Source organism: Cibotium barometz, chromosome 36, assembly GCF_041138505.1.
Source record: "Cibotium barometz isolate CiBa-2024 chromosome 36, ASM4113850v1, whole genome shotgun sequence".
Classification (NCBI taxonomy): Eukaryota; Viridiplantae; Streptophyta; class Polypodiopsida; order Cyatheales; family Cibotiaceae; genus Cibotium; species Cibotium barometz.
The window spans coordinates 32789845-32813603 of record NC_141081.1 but is presented as its reverse complement, the minus strand read 5'-3'; the positions used below and the strand labels follow the sequence as shown (position 1 = coordinate 32813603).

At 45.7% G+C, this 23759-nt stretch overlaps 1 protein-coding gene across 6 annotated transcripts in view; it reads left to right on the top strand.

The window, feature by feature from the left end:
• The window catches only part of LOC147617821 (polyadenylation and cleavage factor homolog 4-like), a 61222-nt gene that overhangs the window by 23109 nt on the left and 14354 nt on the right, over positions 1-23759 (top strand). For all 6 annotated transcript variants that reach the window (XR_015262264.1, XR_015262262.1, XR_015262265.1 and 3 more), the window contains exons 2-3: positions 7521-7622; positions 8999-9256. Coding sequence is in view for 2 of the 6 variants with exons in the window: in XM_086776082.1 (XP_086632208.1) it covers positions 7521-7622; positions 8999-9256 (360 nt within the window). In the remaining 4 variants the exon portion in view is untranslated. The remainder of the gene's footprint in view (positions 1-7520; positions 7623-8998; positions 9257-23759) is intronic.

Here is a 23759-nt window from a genome sequence, read left to right as displayed (position 1 = left end):
CCAGCAGTCTGGCGAAGCGCATGCTGGCGGTCAGCGCTCGAGCGAAGGTGCAGCCGACTACGTCAGCAGTCCATGATGGCAACCGGCAGCTAATCCAGGCGCCGGCAGCTCACCGACGGGGTGAATTCAGGAGAGAGAGAAAAAAAAAACAGAAGTAAAGCTTACGTTTTTACAAGCTTTCGTTTTTTTTAAAAAGTTTAAATTTTTTATAAAAATTTAAAAGTCATCTCTCCTCCAAGGTCTTTAAGGTTTCCAAAGTTTTTATTTTTTATTTTTTAAAGACAAGAGAATATATATATCCATATATATATATATTAATATATATATATATATATATATTTATTCCAGAAAAAAAAAGAAGAAAAAAAACACAAAAGCTAAAGCAAAAGCTAAGCCTAGCTTTTCGAGTTTTTTTGGCTTTTGGCAAACCTTTATAAACCCCTCTAGTGGGCTTCTTGCCACACATCTCTCGAGTTCTCGAGTTCTCAAGTTTTCGAGTTCTCAAGTTCTCGAGTTTTCAAGCTCTCAAGCTCTCGAGTTTCGCTCGCACTTTTGTTGTGCAAAGACCAAATTTTCTCTCCACGTACCCTCTTCACGATGTCGACCCAAGAATCAGAGTTGGAGCTCCTCGTGGAACGCGAAGGCTTGCCGGCTACGGAAGGCACTGATGCCGATCTTTTTGACGAGTTTGTGTCAAAATCAGATTTCCAAGAGTTCAAAGTAGCTCTCGAAGCTTCTTCAGCGGAACGTCAGGCACAAATCGCAGCCCAGATGCAGGCTTTGCAGAACTCCATCGCTCTATTGACCACTACCCTCTCTACTTTCTCGGGAATGGATACCTTGGCTTCAGCTTTAGGCCCCAATATTACTCCGGAACCGTTCGGGGGCGAGCAAAAGCAGAGAACCAAGGAGATCGTGGACACTTGGCTACACAAGTAGCAAGTTCACTTTCAGTTTCATCCATATGATGATGGAAAGAAGATACAGTTAGCAGCAGGTTTCCTGTCCAGCAAAGCTTTGCTTTGGTGGAAGGAACTGAACCCAAAGCCAACGACTTGGGCACAATTTGAAGACATTTTCAAGAAAGAATTCCTCAAGAAAGAGGATGACTACGATGTTGTTGCCCGGTTTTCAGCTTTGACCATGACCTCGCAGCACCTCACTTATGAGGTCTACCTCCAGAAGTTTCGTGACTTGCAGATGAAGGCTACAAAGATGGATCCCACTACTCTTTTGGGATTTTTTGTAGCTGGTTTACCAGACTCGTACCGATTACAGGTTAAAAATAATAAATGTAAAACTTTGGACGAGGCCATTCATTCAGCTCGTATCTATGATGATACGATGGTCTCTTCCAAATCGAAACCCGTTACCGAGCACGGGAACAAGCATAAAAGAAAGTTCTCCGCACCTATGGCTAACACGACTGAAGGCAAGTCTTCGGACCAACCTTCGAAGAATTCAAGTTCGACACCAGCGAAGAAGAAACGACTCCTTAGGGCTTTGAAGCTCAAGAAGGAAGGACGTTGTTTTATCTGCGAAGAAAAAGGACACATGCGTAATGAGTGCCCGAAGAAAAAGGGTACCAAGTCAAACGCAGGACCCAAGCCAAAGGCAGCTAACCAGTTGTCTTTGACAGGTACGTCAATTACTGTACTTTCTCGCCCTAGTACTTGTTCTGATTGTCTGTTCAATTCTAAGGTATTTGGCATGCATGATCTTCTCCGAGTTTATGGAGAAGTGAATGGCCATAAAATTCACATTCTTTTAGACCCTGGCAGTTCGCATAATTTTGTTAACTACAAACTTGTGCAGAAATTGAGTCTTGACACGACACTCAGCGACCATACCTATGAAGTACGTCTACCTGCGGGCAGACAAGTTTGGGATCGCAAGGTCGAGATGCTTCCAATCCAGATTCAGGACTACAAAGATACTCTGGAATGCTATGTCATGCATCTGGAAAATGTAGACTTGTTATTAGGGATTGAGTGGTTTAAGACTCTTGATGTCCAGATAGATTGGTCTAGTCATATTTTTTCTTTTCAGCATAGGGACACCAAGTATAGTATTTTAGGTGATTGTATCCATCCCTCTCAGGGACCTCTTGTAAATACAATTGATTTTGGAAATATAATGAATTCTTCTTTGTACACCGCTTTCCATTGTGTATTGATTCCACTTTCTTCTTTTCTCATCCCTTCATTGGATGTGAATGAATTAAGTGTGTTTGAAAGCAAAGAATTACAGAAGATACTTGATTCGTTTCAAGATGTATTTCCTAAGGAACTGCCATCGGGTCTACCACCTGAGCGGGCAGTAGATCATCGTATTGACTTGATCCCTGGTGCTCATCCTGTGAGTATTCCACCTTATAGGATGAGCCAAGCTGAGGAAGATGAGTTGGCTAAACAACTCGAAGATTATCTGAGGATGGGCCAGATCCGTCCAAGTAAATCACCTTGGGGTGCACCTGTGTTGCTTAGGAGAAAGAAGGACAATACTTGGAGAATGTGTATAGATTACAAAAGATTGAACAAGCTGACCATTAAGAACCGTTATCCTCTCCCTAGATCAGATGACCTAATTGACCGGTTAGCAGGAGCGAAATATTTCACGAAGATAGATTTGCGTACTGGCTATCACCAGATACGTATTCATGAAAGGCATGTCGAAAGAACTGCCTTTCGGACTAGGTATGGCCATTACGAGTTTCTCGTATTACCTTTTGGGTTAACCAATGCTCCAGCCACTTTCCAGCAAATGATGAACGATCTTTTTCGTGAACATTTGGGAAAATTTGTGGTGGTGTTCCTGGATGATATTTTGATATATAGTCGTACTCTTGAGGATCATGTCAGACACCTCACGATTGTCTTATCTATTTTAAGACAGAATCGACTATATGCTAAATTCAGTAAATGTGAGTTCTTTATGACCGACATCATTTACTTGGAACACAAGATCACTAGAGATGGATTGAGCATTGACTATGACCAAGTTCAGAAGGTTTTGGATTGGCCTATACCGCGAACAGTGAAACAACTTCGTTCTTTTCTCGGTTTTGTAGTTTTTCTTAGGAAATCTGTACGGGAGTACTCTCAGCTCACACTACCGATGACCGACTTATTGAAAGGTCGTGGACGTAAGTCCAATCAGCCTATCACTTGGAATAACGATTTGGATATGGCCTTCAGACTTTTGAAAGATAAAGTCAAGGAAGCACCTATCTTAGCATTGCCTGATCCTAGTCGGCCTTATGTTCTTGAAACTGATGCCAGTGACTATGCTATTGGGGCTGCTTTATTTCAAGATGGTAGACCGGTTGCTTTTGAAAGTAAAAAGCTAGACGACACTCAATCTCGTTGGCCAACCCTTGAGAAGGAGCTTTATGCTGTGATTCATGCTCTCAAGGTTTGGAGACATTATTTATATGGCTCCAAGTTTGTGGTATTGACTGATCATCAGTCAATCAAGTATGTGTGTGATGCGGATGATTTGAGAGGCAGGAAAGCTCGTTGGGCAGAGTTAATGCAAGATTTTGATTTTGAGATCCGTTATCGGAAAGGGTCCATGAATAATATTGCAGATGCGCTTAGTCGGATTAGAGAGGTGAATTCTTTGTCGTTCACCGAGATTTCTACTGACTTATTTCAGTCATTGAGAGGGCTTTGCAGGACTGATAGTTATTTTGGTCCATTTTGGCAGAGGATCCAGGACGGGAGCTCATTGATTGACCAAGACTCGGTGACTGAGCAGTCTACTATTCAGGCTGCAGGAGGTCAGTGGATGATTCGGAATGGTTTACTATTCCGTAATGACAAAATTTGTGTACCACAGATCCCGGACATTAGGTCCAAGATTCTGAGGGAGTGTCATGACGCCCCTTCTGCTGGACACCCTGGGGTACACAGGACACTATCATTAGTGAAACACACTTTTTATTGGCCGAAGATGAAAGGGTATGTAGAAGATTATGTTCTCAAGTGTCAGATTTGTCAAGCAAATAAAGCTGAACGCTTTAGACAGGCTGGGTTGTTGCATCCTTTGCAAATCCCAGGTAATAAGTGGGAAAGTATTTCCATGGATTTTATTACCGGATTGCCAAGAACACATCAAGGCTACGATTCTATTTGGGTTGTGGTAGATCGCTTGACAAAGATGGCTAGATTTTTACCGACCCGGAAGACTATTACAGCTACGCAATTAGCTCGGCAGTTTATCGAGCAATTGTTTAGACTGTACGGGTTACCGCAGGACATAGTCAGTGATAGGGACTCTAAGTTTACGAGTGACTTTTGGAAACTTGTTTTCGAGAAGTTGGAAACAACTTTGAATTTGAGTTCCTCAGATCATCCTCAATCCGATGGCCAGACTGAAAGAGTGAATCAGATTTTGGAGGATATGCTTCGAGCATATGTATCCAAAAGACAAAGTTCATGGGAGGATTATCTTCCTATGTTAGAATTTGCATATAACAGTACTAAGCATACGAGTACAGGGTTTAGTCCTTTCATGCTTATGTACGGTTTTCAACCAAGATCACCTGTTACAGTAGGATTCTCAGGACTTCAGCATGATGCAGCACGTAATTTTTTGCAAGATATGCATGAAACGTTACAAGTTGCAAAGGAATCTATTAGAAGTGCTCAAGACCGAGACAGGTTTTATTCTAATAGACATCGTTCACCTAGAGAGTTCTCTGAAGGAACGATGGTGTATTTGCGAGTTCCGAAAGATTCCGAGACTTTACGGACAGGTAGATCTCCGAAATTATCCCTTAGATACTGTGGACCATTTCGTGTTACACGACGGATTGGTTCAGTTGCATATGAATTGGATTTGCCTTCTCATGTGAAAGTTCATCCTGTATTTCATGTCAGTAGACTTAAGGAAGTGCTGGGTGGAGCAGATCAGTTAGTTACTCCTCAAGAAATTATAGATGTCCAGGACATGACATTTGTTCCGCACGAACCTGAAAAGATTCTTGGCTTTCGTGAACGAAGATTGCGTCATACGCTTATCACGGAATACAAGATCAAGTGGAAGGATCGTGTTGAGGAGGACGCTACATGGGAGACATTGACTTCTCTTCAGAGAGATTACCTTGGCTTTTTAGTGAGCTCAGGAGTGAGCTCTTAGAGGAAGGGGAGTATGTCATGTGCACAGTGGGTATCTACCGTGTGCTATACGCATGCAAGACTAGTTTCGAGGCTTGGGGAAGCTTGGAACTAGGCAGGCTGATTGACGAGCTGAGTTAGGGATATACTAACGGGCGGGCACCCAAGTATGGACGGGCGGGCGGCCAAGTGTGGACGCCCGATGACCGGCCAAGAGCCTATAAAAGGGTGGCCAAGGTTAGTTATTGGAACATAGAGAGTCTCGCGAGTTTGTGAGAGCTCTATGGTCTTGGAGCCTGGATCTAGTGCAGACGTGCACCTGCTTTATGCAGCCAAGGCCGGCAGCAGTCTCGAGGCCCGCGAGGGCAGCTTCGTGGCGGTATGGGACGTCGCGAGGAGGAGATTGGTCGGTACGTCAACCTAGTTAGCTCAGCTCGTGGCTCGGTGGGGACAGCCAAGACTGTGGGCTCACCCACGGCTGTCATGGTTGGGAGGTGAGTCAGGCCTGCACCCCCTTTGTTGTTGTTGTTCGTTTGTTTGCAGGATTCGAGTTTCGAACCAAGATCGATCACGAGGGGAGATCCGTGGGGATTTGACAGTACGGCAGCTGTACGATTACTGCAAGCGGTGCACAGATGTACGGGTAGATGTACAGGCAGATGTACGGGCAGTTTATGAAAGTGACTGTGTACAGCAATGGCAAGCCTTCAATGCTCTGATACCAAATGAAGGCAGAAGGGGTGTTAGGGTTAGGGTTTGGAGAAGCTGCAAACAGGCGTGGAGGCCAACAGAGAGAGAACACGACTTTTGTGTATTATGCTTAATGAAAAGTGAAGTACAATAGCCACATAATAGTGACCTAAAGATATGTGTTCACATGTCCGGCCATAAAATGTGCCGGGTGGACCAAAACACCTATAAACTGAATATAAGTGAAACTAAGCTAAACTGGGGGAAAAAACCTCCACTAACTGAAGTAAAAAGTGCCCCAGTAATCTACTGATGATCACTAGCACTCCTCTGGGTGCATACATAGCATAAAACCCAACAACATGCGGAAGCTTTGGGAGTCTTCTCTCAGCCCTAAGCACTGCATAGGAACCCTTGATGCAAGAACAATCAACGAATAGAGAGAGAGAGATGGCTGTATTTTCAGTATATTCATAAAGTACAGAAAAGGTACAATGACTGTGGCCTTTGGCCTTCCCAAAAAGAGTGACAAAAGCCTATTCTATGATCTACCCCAAGTATGGCTAACAATGGCCCAAGGCCTAGCCTTCTATAGGACCAAGCATGCCTAAGCAACTGGCTGACCAGCAGTCGGCCCAGCAAAAAAATCCACATAATAAAATATGCCGCCGACCAGCTCCATGAATCCTCACCAATTTGGCCGACAGGGATCTAAGCCCACTTGGCTGCCTTCTGTGTTTATTTGGCCCTGGCATGAGCCTTAATCTAATGTTTATCTGCTGCAAATCAGGGATTTAGCCTGGGTTTTAGCATGTCCAGTGCATGCACATGACATGATGCTCCTGAAGGAAGAGTACGTCAATAGGTCCAGGTGTGGAGGTGATGTACGTGTGTCATCTTCTGGAAGAGTGCAACTACCACAAGGGGGTTACCTTGAACTCTAGCAGGACGATAGGTTGTGGTACTTTACAGGGTCTGTATAGGTCAAAGAGTATACCCCACCCGCTCGGTGGCAGATTGCAATATCCTATCAGCTTATCTCTTATGGACCGCGCGCAGACATTACATAAATAGATGATAACAAGGCTCATACTCTCTCCTTTGCCCCACGCACCTGTGACGTCACTAGTGATTGTACGATCCCTCTCCGAGAGCTTGGTGCCCCTGCATTCGGGGATCCAAGCCTTCCGCCTATCAAGTTCAGATCCAGGACATACTCCGCCTCCATGGAGAGGGCCATTGCATGGGCAGGGGATGCCATCACAGCTCTATGCTCGATTATGGAGGAGGATGGTACTATCATTGGATGATACCTGGGACACATTCCTGGAGTATCTCTGCCCATCTTGCTCTGGGATTTTCCCAACCACGTGTACATGCCACTGCGCAGGTCTTCTTTTCATTTCATTTTCAGTTTTTTTTTTCCTTTTTGTTTCCATGCAGTCTACCATGGAACTTTTGTACCACATGTTGGTCTCACAGAAACCCATTGGGCCTTTTGTGGACTTTAATAAAATCTTTCTTTCTTTCTCTCTCTCTCTCTCATGCTTATGGTTAGATATTCTTTGAATGCTCATTTTCAAGATCTCCTTGTTCAAATTGCCCTTGCTTTATGTGAGTGCATGGCTGGCTTCTGGAAGGCAGTTTTGTTCTTTTTGCTTTTCTTCTCTCAAGGAAAGGATGCATCTAACATGGGTTTTGTTTTTCTAGGTTCCAAGTGATCAGAAGTTACCATCTCTGTATCTCCTTGACAGTATTGTGAAGAATATTGGTCGAGACTATGTAGAGCTTTTTGCTGCAAGGTTACCAGAAGTGAGTTCTTCAAAGATAGCATTGCTTGTAATTGACTCAGATGTGAATGATTATGTTTAGAAGTCCTCTTACAAGAGCATTCGAAGGGTTGTATCAAGGAACAAATCAGTTAGATGCCTTGCACTAGCATACTGAAAGAATAGAATGGCTGAATTAATGTGGTGACTGATGTGGACTCTGGTTGAGACAATGGTCTTTGACGATTAAGTGTGCGCAAATATTATTGGTTGTCTGGACCAGTTAGGCTAATTCTTGAGCATCCACCATTTGTCCAATTTATAGTCTTGCCACCATCCAATTTTGTGGCTAACTACCCTCACGTACATGGGCCACAAAAATGTGGAGTTACTCTTAAGGCCTATGCACATATGTGAGCTTGGTTGGGCTCCTTGGCTCCCTAGTTTGGTTGTTGGGGCACTCAACACCCTTTTTTGAACAGAAAAACCCCCAAATAAATTTCAGTACAGTTTCCCCCCTTGGCTGGAAATTCCATTTAAATAACCACAGTTACAGCAGTTAGTAAACTTAATGTTGCTATTTTAAGTTAACTCCAAGACATTTTTAGTGCAATATTTGGCAAGGTTCATAAGGGAGTTTCTCTCCGAAGTGAGAATTTTAACACAATAGTGGAGGTTTGTTTGTGTACATGTAAAGCTTGTCGGTGCACTTTTAGAAAGTATTCCTGTAGCATGTTGGACATCCTTTACATCCAGATATTTAGATATCTGCCGTCATTGCAACTGGCCTAGTCCCCTTTTTGCCACATCTGGCCTAGATTTCATGGAGAAACTTTGTAGAACCTGTGGGGACTTTTCTAGGACCCGTTGAGCAGGTGTTAGTGTGGTGGTGCTGTCTCACTTGGGTTTGTGGAGTAGTACTCAAATTTGGACCTTTAGAGTGACAAAGGGAAGGAGCTAGAGTGAGATGGATTATGACGACAACTTTCGTGGGTGAAAGGTGTTGTATACATGTACACTATGAAGGTGGGGGGGTGTTGAAGTACTAGGGGATATGGAAGAAGAAGATGCTTCAGATGCTCAGTGGAGATGAAGAGAGTGAAGTGACATGCAAAGGGGGTGCTTTTGCATAGGGTTGGCTCTCCTGTGTTGCTGCTGGTTGTGGCATCGAGTTTATATGTTAAGTGTCCAAGGCAGCCTGCCCACAAATGTGGGCCCAAGGCTTCCCAATGCAAACCATTGGCCTGTAGACACCCTTCCTGCCAATGATTATCATGAATGAGTGAGCTCTTAGACATGGCCGGTATGATCAAGTCCTAGCTGAAGGGATTAGAGGGTGTGTGAGTGATTAGTTTAATGTTAAGAGATTTAGTTTTCTGCTTGTATCTGGCTTACCTCAACTTTATTGGAAATGTACAGGTTTTCTGTGAAGCCTATAGACAAGTCGATCCTTCATTGCATCCAAAGATGAAGCGCCTTTTTGAAACGTGGAGAGAGATTTTCTTTGGGGATCCATTGCTTCTGATAGAGGCCAAATTGCAGTTTAATTCGGCCCCTACCAGTAAATTGGTGACAGCCAAACCTGCTCAGTCTCCACCTCAGCGGCCAGGGCATGGCATTCATGTAAATCCTACTTACCTCGAAGCACAGAGGCAACGCCTGCAGCAGTCGAGTAGAGTGAGTTGTCTTCTATCTCTTATCCTACAGTTTCAGCAAAGTTAATCAAAACTGTCAACTTGTGTGTATTCATGGTGCATGAACCGCTACAAATTTAAGACCTTGAAGATCTGCTGAATGTTTGTTGAGTTCTGGGGACACCTTGTAGCTCATAAGAATTATGGGACATCTGGGCACAAAGGGGAAGACACACATGGATATCTCCAATTCAAGGTCAATGTTGCAGGCGGAATATCTTAATGAAAGCGTGACCCTGGTTTGCAACAAAATTCAAAATTTTTAGAGCCTCACTTTATCCGTTGTTGTCACATCGGGATGCCGAAGATCACGCGAGGGGATGTCAAGCCAAGAGAAGATCACCACCCACAAATTAATTTTTACCGGACATTTTCTTGACATTGACTCGGCTACCCCCAGGAGTGGTGAATCCCCCCTACTAGGCCCCTGTTGCCCTTTTCACACCCCCCCTCCCCCCCGGGCTAAAAAAAAGAGCAATGTGACATCAAAGGATACAGTGAGGCTCTAAAGATTTTTGTATTCCGTTGGAGGCATTTCGAAGACGTGGAGGAGGGATGTGCAGCACAAGCAACCCCAAGGGATGTGAGCACCAAGGTGGTCTGAGGGGAGGCAAATAAGGGCATTCCAGACCATTTGTTACTGGAGGCGCTTCTCTTTAACCGTGGGGAGGTTTTGATAAAGGGCCAATTGAAGAATAGCCTAGGCCACAAATTTGTCATCGAATGTAGTGCCAAACTTGTGTAGCAGAGCCTTTGGGAAGATCCGGCAGGTACATAGGAACTAGTGAACACTGCGAGTAGGGATGCATGCTGTGATACAAGAGAGGCTGAAATCCATCCATGCCCACCACAAAACCACCACCACCACACCCATGCCAGAGGCCGTAGGCGATGAGTTTGCTCAAGAGGGATCTAGATCGATGATGCTAAGCTTGCCTTTTTTTTTTGGGGGTGGGGGGTGGCCACCATTTGGCCTTTTACCACCTCTGATCAATGTTTTGGGGGAAGCCCACACACATAACGAAACCAAGGTGAGAATGGGGATTTTCGACCAAAGAAGGGAGATGCCGATGGATAAAAACATCTCTCTTTAGAAGGTGTCCGTAAGAGAGGGACGACTTTCACGAAGGTTTGTGTTTTCCGCTCGAAGCATAATATCCGTACAAACACCATCATGGACCGAAATCCAAACCAATCGTACAGTTCTTCGAGGGGGAAATGAATCCCGGCCCCGTGTGGGGGAGTAGGGGGAAGATGTAAAAAGCGTTTTTTGTCATATGTGCTGGTACACTTTCCATGGACCTCAGAAAACCAACATAGAGCTTAATGCACGTGCATGCATTAAGCTGAGTGTTTAAAACTGATATTTGAAGCTTGGGCACTTAACATGCGATTTCATGTGCTTCGGTTAACACTAAAAGGGTTCATGGGCACCCTGCATTGACATGTGGGCCAGCTTGTTGGGCCCACCAGGAAAATAAAGCCTGGCACCCACTTTTGTGTGACATGCGGAAGCTTTGGGAGTCTTCTTTCAGCCCTAAACACTCTTGGAAAACCATCTGATGCAAAAACGCAGATATAGAGAGAGAGTAGAGAGAGAGATGTGCTGGAAATTCAGTATATTCATATGGTACAAAAAGGTACATGAATCCTTGCAGCCATGGGCTGCCTTCTGGAAAAGGTAGAAAACCCTAACTCTAGTCCTATGCCTAGACCCAACTCAAAAAGGAGTTGAATGGCTAACACAATGAGCATCTTAGGCTATTTATAGTCTCTTGAATGATTGGAGGAGCTGGCCGACTGCTGTCGGACCAGTCGACTGGCATTAATATTCATTAAAATGTTGAGCGCTTGCAGCCGCCTTTACCAGGTACAGCCGACTCCACTACATGGATACCCATGTGTCTCATGGATTGAGGTGCGCCATTGGGTAGATCCGCACCTCTTCACATCAGTTAGAGATGGAGACAGGCAGATTTAGAGGCATACCTCCAGGGGACAGGATTTGTCAAATTTGTTGGATAGAGCCAGAGACGGAGGAGCACTACATCTGTCGCTGCACAGCATATTATGAGATTTGAGGGCGCTACCATACATGGTTACATGCCGGATCATGGATTTTTGTGTGAAATCCTCATTTGATTAAAAGCAGTGTATGTGAGAGAGAGAGGGAGAGGTGTCCACCTACAAAAGGTAAGTGCAAAGGGGTGCAAGGTAGGTGACACCCCATTGCTGGATACTTACTTTGGACAAAGGGTCCAAGGGATAAGGCTTGGGTACCTGGAATTGAGTTGTGACTGCCTTGGGACTTAAGTGAGGGTGAACACTGGGCTGGTCATAATTTATAAGTTTGGTGTTACATGCGGAAGCTCTGAGATGCTTCTTTCAGCCCTAAACACCATCTAGAACATGCTGATGCAAAAACGCAAACAAAAGAGAGAGAGAGAGAGAGAGAGAGAGAGAGAGAGAGAGAGCTTGAAATTCAGCATTTCATATGGTATAAAAAGGTACATCTGTCTTGCAGCCCTTGGCTGCCTCCCATGAAAAGGTAAACACCTAAACAAATCCTAGTTCTATGACCCAGCCAACAAGGGGCTGAATGGTCACAACAATGAGCCTTGGTGCCTTTTATAGGCTTGGGAGAGCACCCAGGACTGGCCGACTGCTGGTCGGTCAGGTCCAGGACATAATATTCAGTATTTAAGCTGCAGCCGATAGATTATCTAGGTCATCCAGCGTTGGCCGACAGCTCACCATGTCCTCCAACAGTAAACTCCTTTGCCAATTCAGCTACCTAAGCTCCACAGTTTGGTTCTGCTCGTCTTTATCTTGTTGCCTCTTCAAGACTAGCTTTGAGGTATGCCTGTGCATGTCTTGCACATGACATCCCCCTCTGCTAAACTTGATGACGGGATTCCAATCTGATTCTTGGATGATTGTCATCATCCCATTCTATTCCCGGAGTCCCCTTGTCATCCTTCCTACCTTGGCAACCTTTTCACTGAATACCCGGTCCGATCTCCAAATCCACTCTTAACTATGAAAAAGATCTATGCGTCTATTCCAGTCCCCAATCCGTTTTTGCCCTGTCCGTGAACACCGTCTTGGTCTTCATTCCTGAGAAATGAGTCTGGCACTCTCACTCCACCCCTTGGAGGATCATCCTCCCTTGGAACCGTTGCCTGAAAGCCTTTCCCGACTCACAGGACTGCCATCCCCTTTGGGCTTTGTGGAACACCACCAACTAACCTCTTGGGAGTTCTTCCTGGTCTTGTGTTCCTTGCTTTGGGCCTTGTACTCGTGCACTTTCCTGTACCTTGGACCTGTAGACCTTCGTATGGGACTGAATCAGTGTTTAGCCTTTCTGAGCCTGATGCTCTGATACCAATGGTACATGCGGAAGCTCTGAGATGCTTCTTTCAGCCCTAAACACCATCTAGAACATGCTGGTGCAAAAATGCAGACAGAAGGGAGAGAGAGAGAGAGAGAGAGAGAGAGAGAGAGAGCTGGAAATTAAGTATTTCATATGGTACAAAAAGGTACATCTATCTTGCAGCCCTTGGCTGCCTCCCATGAAAAGGTAAACTACCTAAACAAATCCTAGTTCTATGACCCAGCCAACAAGGGGCTAAATGGACACAACAATGAGCCTTGGTGCCTTTTATAGGCTTGGGAGAGCACCCATGGACTGGCCGACTGCTGGTTGGCCAGGTCCAGGACATAATATTCAGTATTTAAGCTGCAGCCGACAGATCATCCAGGTCATCCAGCGCTGGCCGACAACTCACCATGTCCTCCAACAGTAAACTCCCTTGCCAATTCAGCTACCTAACTTCCACAGTTTGGTTTTGCTCGTCTTTATCTTGTTGCCTCTTCAGGACTAGCTTCGAGGTATGCGTGTGCATGTCTTGCACATGACATTTGGTCGCCCAAAACTTATTGAAGTGTGAATACACGTACTTATGAATTAACACTAAGTCCTAAGAGACAAATTAACACAATTTGACCAATACTTACCACCTATCAACATGCAACATAACCATGTTAGTGATAGAATGTGCAGCGGAAGAAGGGAAAGTGGAAACACAGGAGAGAGAGAGTGAGAGAGAAAGATGGAGAGGAAACATAGGTGAGAACCTGCTCTCAATATCATCACCAAAAGGAATACATGTCCTGAGCAAGAGGGGAGAACCTCGTAAGTGAGGGACTGCAGCAAACAAAGCTAGGCAAGCAGTGAGTAATGAGGGAGGCATGCCGGCTATTTATATCATAGTCACAGGGGACGCCCGTCTCGGGCCTTAGGGAGGGGGGAACGCAGTCCCGGCCTCCCTTTCACACGGGGATGCATCCCTCTGCAGGGGGGACGTCCCATGTGCCGTCCCTCACAAGGGGACGGCCGTCCCCTATCAGGGGACGTCTTAAATTTGTGGGACGGGGGGGTGTTTGGGGACGTGAAGAAGTTTTTGGAAGGCTCTGCCTCTTAGGTTTAAAGTTTAAAGTTTTAATGTAAAAAAAAAAGCCTATCTAAAGGCTGAAGTGCGAAGTTTGCTGAGTGATCTTTGCTCTCCTCCATCTTTGCTGTGCACACTTGCTCTCCTCCATCTCTCCTCTGGAGTGTGCACACTGCACACTGCACAAGTTCTTGTGGCTTGAGCAATGAGCGACAAGCGTGCCAAAGCTCCGTCTAAGCTTCCATCAGCCTTTAATGGCCTCTTCCTCGCGAGCACTAGCAGCCCATGTTGGGGGCAAGGGTTCAGGTTGGTCTTGGTGGGAAGAGGTGAATGCCCACAAACACGTCCACCTCCCTGTCCCACCCCCTGTCCGCGTTCCCTGCCTCCAAGCGTTCCCCATCCCCAAACCCTTCCCCGTCCCCCGACCCATGTGACTATGATTTATATACCTATATGAAGGCAGCTGATTGGTGATAAAGGACCTCCACGATTGGGAAAATACCCAGGACCATAACATGGGGAATAAATATGGGTAAAATATATGAGGGGTGACCAACTCCTCAAGCTAACATGGTCAGCCCTAGAGGCTATAATAGGACACCAAACAGGAAGCCAGCAAGAAGGGGATGATGTCTAACACCCCCTCTCAGCACCGGATGTGAGTGAACTCCAAGAAGCCAGAGACGCCGTCCTCGATCAAAGATGAAAGACTGTAGAAACAGGTACCAAGAAAGCTCCACAAGCAATCTCATCAGCAACTGAGCTACAAAAGCAACAGAACAAGCTGCCAAGTACACCGCTCCTCTGGAAGAAAACAACCAAGTAGGCTACGACGTGCTGCTCCAAATAATGGTCCCAAACCCAAGTGTAAGAACACTCCCCAAAGTCGAATGTCGTGTATCTAGCCTGAGAAGGTATGAAAAACCTCATAACCAACCAAGATCAGAACCTGTGTATAATCAGTCCTGGGAGAAGCAAACTGCTCCTCACTGGAACCCTCAAAAGAAATCTGCCTTAACTCTGTAACAAGAGTAGCCAAATGTTGTAAAAAAGCATCCTCTGAAAAGATCGGCATCGCAAGATGTGAAGACTCTGTAGAAAATATGGGGTCCATCTGCTCAAACTGCGTACCATGAGTTGCCCAATGCTGTACATAAGTACATGCCACTGAGGTGGGCATCACAAGATGAAAGGACTCCACATCCCCCTCTGAAAACTGATGTAGTCGAAGTGGTACAAGCCCAACCTGATTCTGATCCAAATCCAAAAAACTTTGGCAATACCATTGTGCCCCAGGCACGGTTAGCAACCGTAGATCCAAAGCATTCCACTGGGTCCAAAAAACCATCCTCCAAAACAACAAGCCTACAGAACTGGCAGGGGGAGGGGCATCCTCAGAAGCATCACAAAGAGAGGCAGAGGTAGACTCCTCACAATGAGGAAGGGAGTAGGAATATAAACTGCAGTGGTAACAAAGTCCTCAAAAACATCACAGATAGCAGAAGAGTGTTCCAGAAGTCAAACTAGATCCCAAGAATCAGCAACAAATAAATGATGCATGTGAAAGGATCACACCGCAAGGGCAAAACACCCTCCTTGTTTTGCAAACACTGCAAAGAACACAAGCTTGGACAAAATAAACTCTGCTCAGGATCTCTGAAAAGATCACTGCTCTCCTCCAAAATCTGTAAACTCCTGTCATAGAAAGTCTCCACAAATACAAAACAGCTCCCGAAACTGATCCAGTGAAGTAGCTGGAGATAGGCCCCCTCTGAGTGTAGAAAACTCCTGTGGGAAGAAAAACGCAGCCAAAATACTGCTATCTAGCAAAAAAATAGCTCTCCACCGCCAACAGAAGGCAAGGAACATGAAGAAACCGGGAAACCATGTAGGCCAGGAACAAAACACAGGTATAGATGCTCCAAAATCAGCAAAACGCTGACTGAAATCTGAAATTCAGAATCCTCCTCAAGTACCAAACTGCCTCCAAAGCCACAATCCAAACAAGAAACCCCCTCTACAAGTGATGTGTGTCCACTGGAGAAGAAACGCAGCCAAACAAGGGCTACAAACCTGAAAATTCAGGTCAACCAGTGTCCACACCTCCTATGAGAAAAAACGTTGAAGAGAAGGTACCTTCGGGTCCAATAGATGAAGCCCATGTGAAGGTAGAGCTACCAGAAAGATTGGTTCAGAAAAACACAGCAACCATGGCTGCAAATCTGAAAACGCAGACGTAAAAGGGGCTGTAGACAGGCTGCCCTGAGAAAAACACCCCCGTCAGGCCGGCTAGAGGCTGCCAACTGATGCCCCGAGGAAGAGGGACTGCAGCCCACTGAATTGGGGATGAGTCAGCCCTTGATTGACCTGAAACACAAGCTTCTTCGCGTGAAAAACGCAGATCTGTCAACAGGCAGAAAAAACGCAGAAATCAAGAGGTAGAGGAGGGTGTCAGAATACATAGCGGAGATGATGACCAAATCTGGGAACACGAGCAAACGCAATGCAGAAAGAAAACAGCACAAGAGAGGGAGAGAGATAGAGGCGTGTAACTCTGCTCTATATACACAAAGAAGATCCCGAATATGATACACTTGTGACAAGGGACTGGGGGGCCATTTTATATGGCCCCCATAGTGCAGTCGGCCTGTTTCAGAGGCAGCCGACTGGCACTAAACCTCCACGACCAGCCAAAAAAACAGTCGGCCAGCACATGTGGGAGGTCGTGGACCTGAAGCAAAACAATCAGCCAGCATCAGAGGTCCTCCTTCCACCACAGGGCTGCTACCCAAGCCACAGAAAAATAGGGAAAAATGGGGGAAAAATACGGAGAGTGGGGAAAAATGAGAAAACACCTACAAGGGCGGGCATACCCACAACAAAGGCCCTGGTGTCTACAGAAAGACAGGAGATGACTTCTAACACCCCCTCTCAGCTCCTGGCTATGAAACCAACCACAGGGAGCTGGGGTGCCGCTTGAGCAAATCCTAAGATAGTGACTTCGTGAAGAGGTCCACCGTACTGTCCTCCGTCGAACAGAACTCTAGCAAGATGTCATCAGCAATGATCTGTTCACGAACAAAGTGCCTCTGGATGACCATGGGTTCCTCCAGTGGAAGCCCAATCCTGCAATGCAACCTCTGCAACCTCACCACCTCACAAGCAGCATCACAGCAGCCCGGTACTCTGCCTCTGTCGACGACAAGGCAAAAGATGACTGCCTCTTACTGCTCCATAAAACTGCTCCTGGGCCTGAAGTAGATCTCCTCGTGTCTGGATCTCCTCCCCAAACTGAGTCACTCCAACCGTGGAGTCGGACTCCATCTATCAATCCCCCTCCTGTGTAAAAGAGTCCATGATCCTTCGCATGCCGCAGAAACCACAAGATACGCAATCCTGTTTCCCAAAGAGTCATCTGCAACCATGAGCTCAAGTGCCTCATCAGGAAACTCACGTCCAATCTGGTGTCTATCAACCAAATCAATGAACCATTCTGCTTCCGAGTCAAAGAGGCATCACACTGCTCGCACGGTGCAAAGCCAAGTCCTCGAAACCTGCTGAAGACCACGCAAGGCCTTCTGAAACCTGTTGACCACCCTCTCTGAATCCGGAACCACAAAGCCTGGAGAATTCACCTCCTTCTGCAAGTAATCAACTGCCACCTGCCTAGCTTTCCGAGAGGTCCCCGTGGAAAGAACATCCTCATCTACAGGAGTTTCTTTGTCCCGAATACTACAAGACATCAGAGCATAAGTTACCTGTTGAGTTTCCTCTGACTGACGAACACAAGAACCAAAAAAATCAGTACTGGAAAGTTCCTGCCAACTGCTGCCATCAACTGGCAAGCTATCCACCATCTGGTCCCGAAAAGCCTGCACCTGCAGCGTATCCACACTTAAGTGGCCATTACCAGATTGCCACTTATCACAAACCTGAGGACCTGGGAGAGAGAGTGCTGAAAGCTTGTAAACTCCATTCTCCACTCCGCCTTCCCAAACCACCTGGCCTGTTGCTTTGTCCCGGAGAGCAACAAAATGCTCATCAAACTCCACCTGTACGCCAGTCTTGCAAACCTGATGCACTGACAACATATGAAAACCAAGTAACGGAACATACAACACCTGGGAGGAATGCTTCCCTCCTCTACCATCAAGAACTATCTCCAACCTGCCCTCATTGTGAACTGGGATAGTGGATGTATCCCTAATAAGAATGTGACCAGAATACCTGCAGAGATCCTGTAAATTTGAACGGGAAGGAGTCATGTGCTTGGAAGCACCACTGTCTAGAATCCACTCCCGAGTATCCGTTGCGGAGAATCCTCCAACCTCCTCCCTGCCTGAAGAAAATGAAACATCGGTGTCCATCACCTCCAGGTGCACAAAAGCCGGAGTCTTCATGATTGCTGCTGAGGAATCTTCACCCTTCTCGGTCTTCCGCTTGGGACACTGTCTCCAATAGTGGCCTTTCTCGCCACAATCATTACAGGTCCTCTCTGCCTTTAGTTTCTCGCGGGCAGCGACGGACTTCTTCTTAGAAGACTTCTCCGATGAAGCCTTCCCTTTGCCCGTGTTACGGTCTTTCGACCGTTGGCCAGTTAAGGCCTCCGAACCTCCACCCTGAGGAGGGTTCGTGAATCATTCCTCCTGGTCCAAGACCATGGGCACAAGCTCCTCCCACGCGATGGTGCTGAGCCTGCCACTGGTAATCAAAGACGAGTAAAATGCTGAGTACTGAGAGGGCAAGTGCGACAGCAACGTTATGGCCATGTCCTCTGACGATATCTCCTTCCCAGTCTAAAGAACTTCCTGCTGAAGAGCCTGCAGCTTGTTAATATGTTCCCGCATCGTCGACAACTTTGCAAGGCTCATAACCTGCATCTGTACTTCCAAGGAAATCCTCTTCATGGGCGATACCCTATTGTAAAGAGAAGCCAAATGCTGCCATATACCTCTGGCCAGCGTCATATGTGCAGTTGAGGAAGATAAACGAACGGACCTTGGCGTTGACACGATCCCACATCTGTGCCTATGCTTCCTGGTCCTTTCGGATCGACGGTAACTCCCCTTCCTCTACTTCCGGCCATGGAACCCCAACAACGATGAAATCAGCAAGGTCGTAAGACTCTAGAACAGATTCCATCATAACCTTCCATATGCCGTAGTTGTTCCCGTCCAACTGACGGTCCACCGGGAACATGGGGAGTGTAGGGATCTTCACATGCCTCTCGGCCATCTCTAACAGATTTGCCATTGCGGGGATGTACTCTGAAAAAAGGGTGGGTGGGTGGGAACAAAGAAGAACTTACACTTGTAAGTGGCTGTCCAGCAAATCAGTCCACCGTCCTCTTGCTTCTCGTCTTCCCAAACAGTCCCGTATAGTCCACCAATCAGCAACCCAACAGTCCCCCTCTTGCTCACACAAATCCCAAGAACTATCACGAGCCTAGGGCTCTGATACCAAGTCAGAATACGCAGCGGAGATGATGACCAAATCTGGGAACACGAGCAAACGCAATGCAGAAAGAAAACAACACAAGAGAGGGAGAGAGAGAGAGAGAGAGAGAGAGAGAGAGGCGTGTAACTTTGCTCTATATACACAAAGAAGATCCCGATTATGATACACTTGTGACAAGGGACTGGGGGGCCATTTTATATGGCCCCCATAGTGCAGTCGGCCTGTTTCAGAGGCAGCCGACTGGCACTAAACCTCCACGACCAGCCAAAAAAACAGTCGGCCAGCACATGTGGGAGGTCGTGGACCTGAAGCAAAACAATCAGCCAGCACCAGCATGTACAAATGCAGTCGGCCAACATCAAAGGTCCTCCTTCCACCACAGGGCTGCCACCCAAGCCACAGAAAAATAGGGAAAAATACGGAGAGTGGGGAAAAATGAGAAAACACCTACAAGGGCGGGCATACCCACGACAAAGGCCCTGGTGTCTACAGAAAGACAGGAGATGACTTCTAACAGAGGGAGCATCCAACACTGACGATCATCGGCGCTCTGATACCATGATAGAATGTGCAGCGGAAGAAGGGAAAGTGGAAACACAGGAGAGAGAGTGAGAGAGAGATGGAGAGGAAACACAGGTGAGAACCTGCTCTCAATATCATCACCAAAATGAATACATGTCCAGGCATGTACTCTATTTCTACAACATCAATCAAATATTGTTGAGTCCTGCAATTCATCTTTCACTAAGAGCTTTTGTCTCTCTCTCTCTCTCTCTCTCTCTCTCTCTCTCTCTCTCTTCTTTGCAGCCATGGACACGATCGATCGCCCTTTGCTAGGCTTTGTGCTATGCTTCTTTGAACCTTTAATTTGGTATCAAACATAGTTGCCAGATGTTTTTAAAACGGGAAGTATTATACAAGTTTTATACTTTTAAAAACGTTTTTATTTTTGGAAAAGTTTTTAAAATAAGTTTTTTATTCATTAATTTTTTTTCGCTATAATTATGGCCTACATATATAGTTTTTAAGCCTAGGAACCACGTATTTTATGTATAAATGTTAAACTTGTGCATAAAAACTCAAGAGTGAACAATTTGAAGTCTATGGCTATCATAATTCATTAAATCATAATGTTAATACATTCACATGGCCCCAAGCTCCCATGGGTCTGGTGGCATTCACATGGCCCCAGGCTCCCATGGATCTGGTGGCGGCAATGCCATTCAACATATACTTTAATATTGATTTACCAATGACCATTCAACATTAACCATTCATGTACCAAAAAAACACGTCCCAATTTTTTTTGAGAATATATATATTTTAAAAATGTCTTAAAAAACATGTCCCAAAATTTGGGACGTTTTGAAGCGTACACATTTTTTATTTTTTCAAAAAAACATGTTTTTTTGCAACTATGGTATCTACTATCAAAGCTTGGACATCTTCGCACAACACTCGGTGCATGTCAGCGCTCCTCTCTGCTACAACCTATTGTGCTCTAGCTTTTAAATATTAATAGTGATTAATGTGGGAATAAATAAGTGCTAGGTGGTTGAGTAAACTAGCACTGAATGTAAGCCTTAAATAAAGCGGTTCCAATGTGTGAACAACCGCTAGTATGTATAAGTCTCTTGTGTAGGAGCAGCCTCCTAAAAGGCATATGTGGTGGCATTGTATTTGGCATATGTGGTGGTATCATACTTAGAATATTTGGTGGAATCTTATTTAGCATATGTGGTGGCATCGAATCTAGCATATGCTTAGAATTTGTAATGAGGTATCTCCTACAAAAAGGACCTACTTGTATAATAAATTTATGCTTTCCACTACATCTTGTACTCCCATAATCCCTTTAGTATTGTGTTGATTATCTTGTTAATTATCATCTCTCTCTCTTCTTCTCACTATTGTGTGGCTGCACTATTGACATTAGCCATCACCAGCACAGGACTATCATGTTTGCCTCACCTGCGCCATCACCCCTGGCTAACCAAATACGTTAGTGTCCACCGACAAGCTTCGTTCTCTGCACTTGATTTGAGTGAGGACCCACGGTCAGCTCTCCGCTTGGCTTCTCTATGCCCGTCGTGACCTCAGTCTCCAGAGTGGAGCCACTTGCCGCGTGGCACAAGCCCCAGTGTGCTCGCTCGTGTACTGTGCCTAGCATAAGCAGTTGACATAGCTGCATCTTCCTGCCAAGCGCACTTGCTCTCACCTGTTGTTGACAGTGGCCTGGCGCATTTTATGTCAACGCCTAGTTTAGCAATATCGTTAGCCTCGCCCACGTGTAGTACCAGTAGCAAACAACATGTCAACTACATCAGCACATCACCTATACCTGCAAAAATCAAGGTTTTCAAAATTTGGGGCTTTTACAAATTAAGGTAAAAATCATCAAATTGAGGCTTATGTAAACTCTAAAAACTAGGATTGGGGCAAAAGCTACCTAATTGAAGTTTCTGCAAGTTTAGAAATTTGGGGCTTTTCCAAAAATGGGCCAAAATTGCAACACATTGAAGTCTTCATAAGGCCATGGACTTGGTTGAATCTGAAAGGACGATGATGTCATTTGCATAAGGTAGTAGGGGGATCAATATGCTTGCCAGTGGGACCAGACCCGCCTAATCCGTTAATGAAGCTCGAGATCTCATCAATGTAGAGGCCGATGTCACCATTTGGCCACCCAATTGGTCCACGTGTGCTTTCTCATTATGTGTATACATTGGACAACGCCTAGTTTAGCAATATTGTTAGCCTCGCCCACGTGTAGTACCAGTAGCAAACAACACGTCAACTACATTAGCACATCACCTATACCTACAAAAATCAAGGTTTTCAAAATTTGGGGCGTTTACAAATTAAGGTAAAAATTGTTAGACATCATCTCCTTTTGCTGGCTTCTTGTTTGGTGTCCTATTTTAGCCTCTAGGGCTGACCATGTTAGCTATAGGGGCTGGTCACCCCTCACATATGTTTTCCCATATTATTCCCCATTTTATGGAGTCTTGGGCTTTTTTCCCTAGTCGTGGAGGATCTTTTCCCTAGTCAGCTGCCTTCATGTGGGCATATATATAGCTGGCTTGCCTCCCTCATTCTTCACTGCTTGCTTAGCATTGTTTGCTGCAGTCCCTCACATACGAGGTTTTCTCCCCTCTTGCTTGGGACATGTATTCTTTTGGATGATGATATTGAGAGCAGGTTCTCACCTGTGTTTCCTCTCCATCTTTCTCTCTCACTCTCTCCCGTGTTTCCACTTTCCCTTCTTCCGCTGCACATTCTTTCAAGGTATCAGAGTGTTGGTGATCTACAGTGTTGGATGCTCCCTCCTCTCCCTCCTGGCTGCGTTTTTCTGCAGATGGACAGATCTGCGTTTGTTCTCTCAGGTTGCTATTGGTCGCCTGCCTCTTCTAAGCGCTTCTCCATTGCAGCCCCATGGTCTTCCTTCATCGGTTTGACCTCTAAGAACCCTTTCACACCTGTTTTTTGCTCTGTTTTCAAGGCTGCAACACCTAGTGTACTGCGTTTTTCTACAAGTGGTTTCTACAAGCAGTTTTGCAGCGTTTTCTTCAGCATCTACCCCCCTTGTTGTGCTGGCCGCCTGTTTTGTGTAGGACAGCAGCAATATTTGCTGTGTTTTTTCTCCTAGAGGTTTTTCTGTTGTTGCTCTGGGACTTGCTGGTATATCTCTTCTGCTTTTCCAGATTCAGCCCTATGTATTGCCTCGCATACCTTTGCGTTTTCAGATTTGCAGCCATGGTTGCTGCGTTTTTCTGAACTGATCCTGCTGGTAGCTCTACCTTCACCTGGGCTCCTCCCGTTGGACCCGAAGGTACCTTCTCTTCAGCGTTTCTCCTCATAGGAGGTGTGGACACTGGTTGGCCTGAATTTTCAGGTTTGCAGCCCTTTGGTTGGCTGTGTTTTCTTCTCTAGTGGACACAGATCACTTGCAGAGGGGGTTTTGTTTGGATTGTGGCTTTGGAGGCAGTTTGGTACTTGAGGAGGATACTGAATTTCTAATTTCAGTCAGCGTTTTGCTGATTTTGGAGCATCTATACTTGTGTTTTGTTCCTGGCCTACATAGTTTCCCGGTTTCTTCATGTTCCTTGCCTTCTGTTGGCGGTGGAGTGCTGTTTTTTGCTGGACAGCAGTGTTTTGTCTGCGTTTTACTTCCCAAAGGAGTTTTTTACACTCAAAGGGGGCCTATCTCCAGCTACTTTACTACGACCAGTAGAAGACACAGTCGGCCAGTACTGAATCAGGTCGGGTAGCAACTCCAACAGAAGATGACAGCCGACAGCCTTCCCACACCCAGAAAAAATGAAAAAATACATGGAAAGTGAGGAAAAATGGGGGAACACCAAAAATGGGCGGGCACACCCATGCAGGTGTGTACGGGGACATGGTGGACAGTGTGAATGGCATCAGATTGGAGCTAAAAAGGAAACCCATGTGTGGACAACCCCGAGTGTGAAGGGGGCAAAGAGATTTTAACTTAAAAGGTTTTAAAAACCTTTAAAATCATTTTAATGGCTTTTATGAAAGAAAACGTGGCCCATATGCTATTTTGGGGCCACG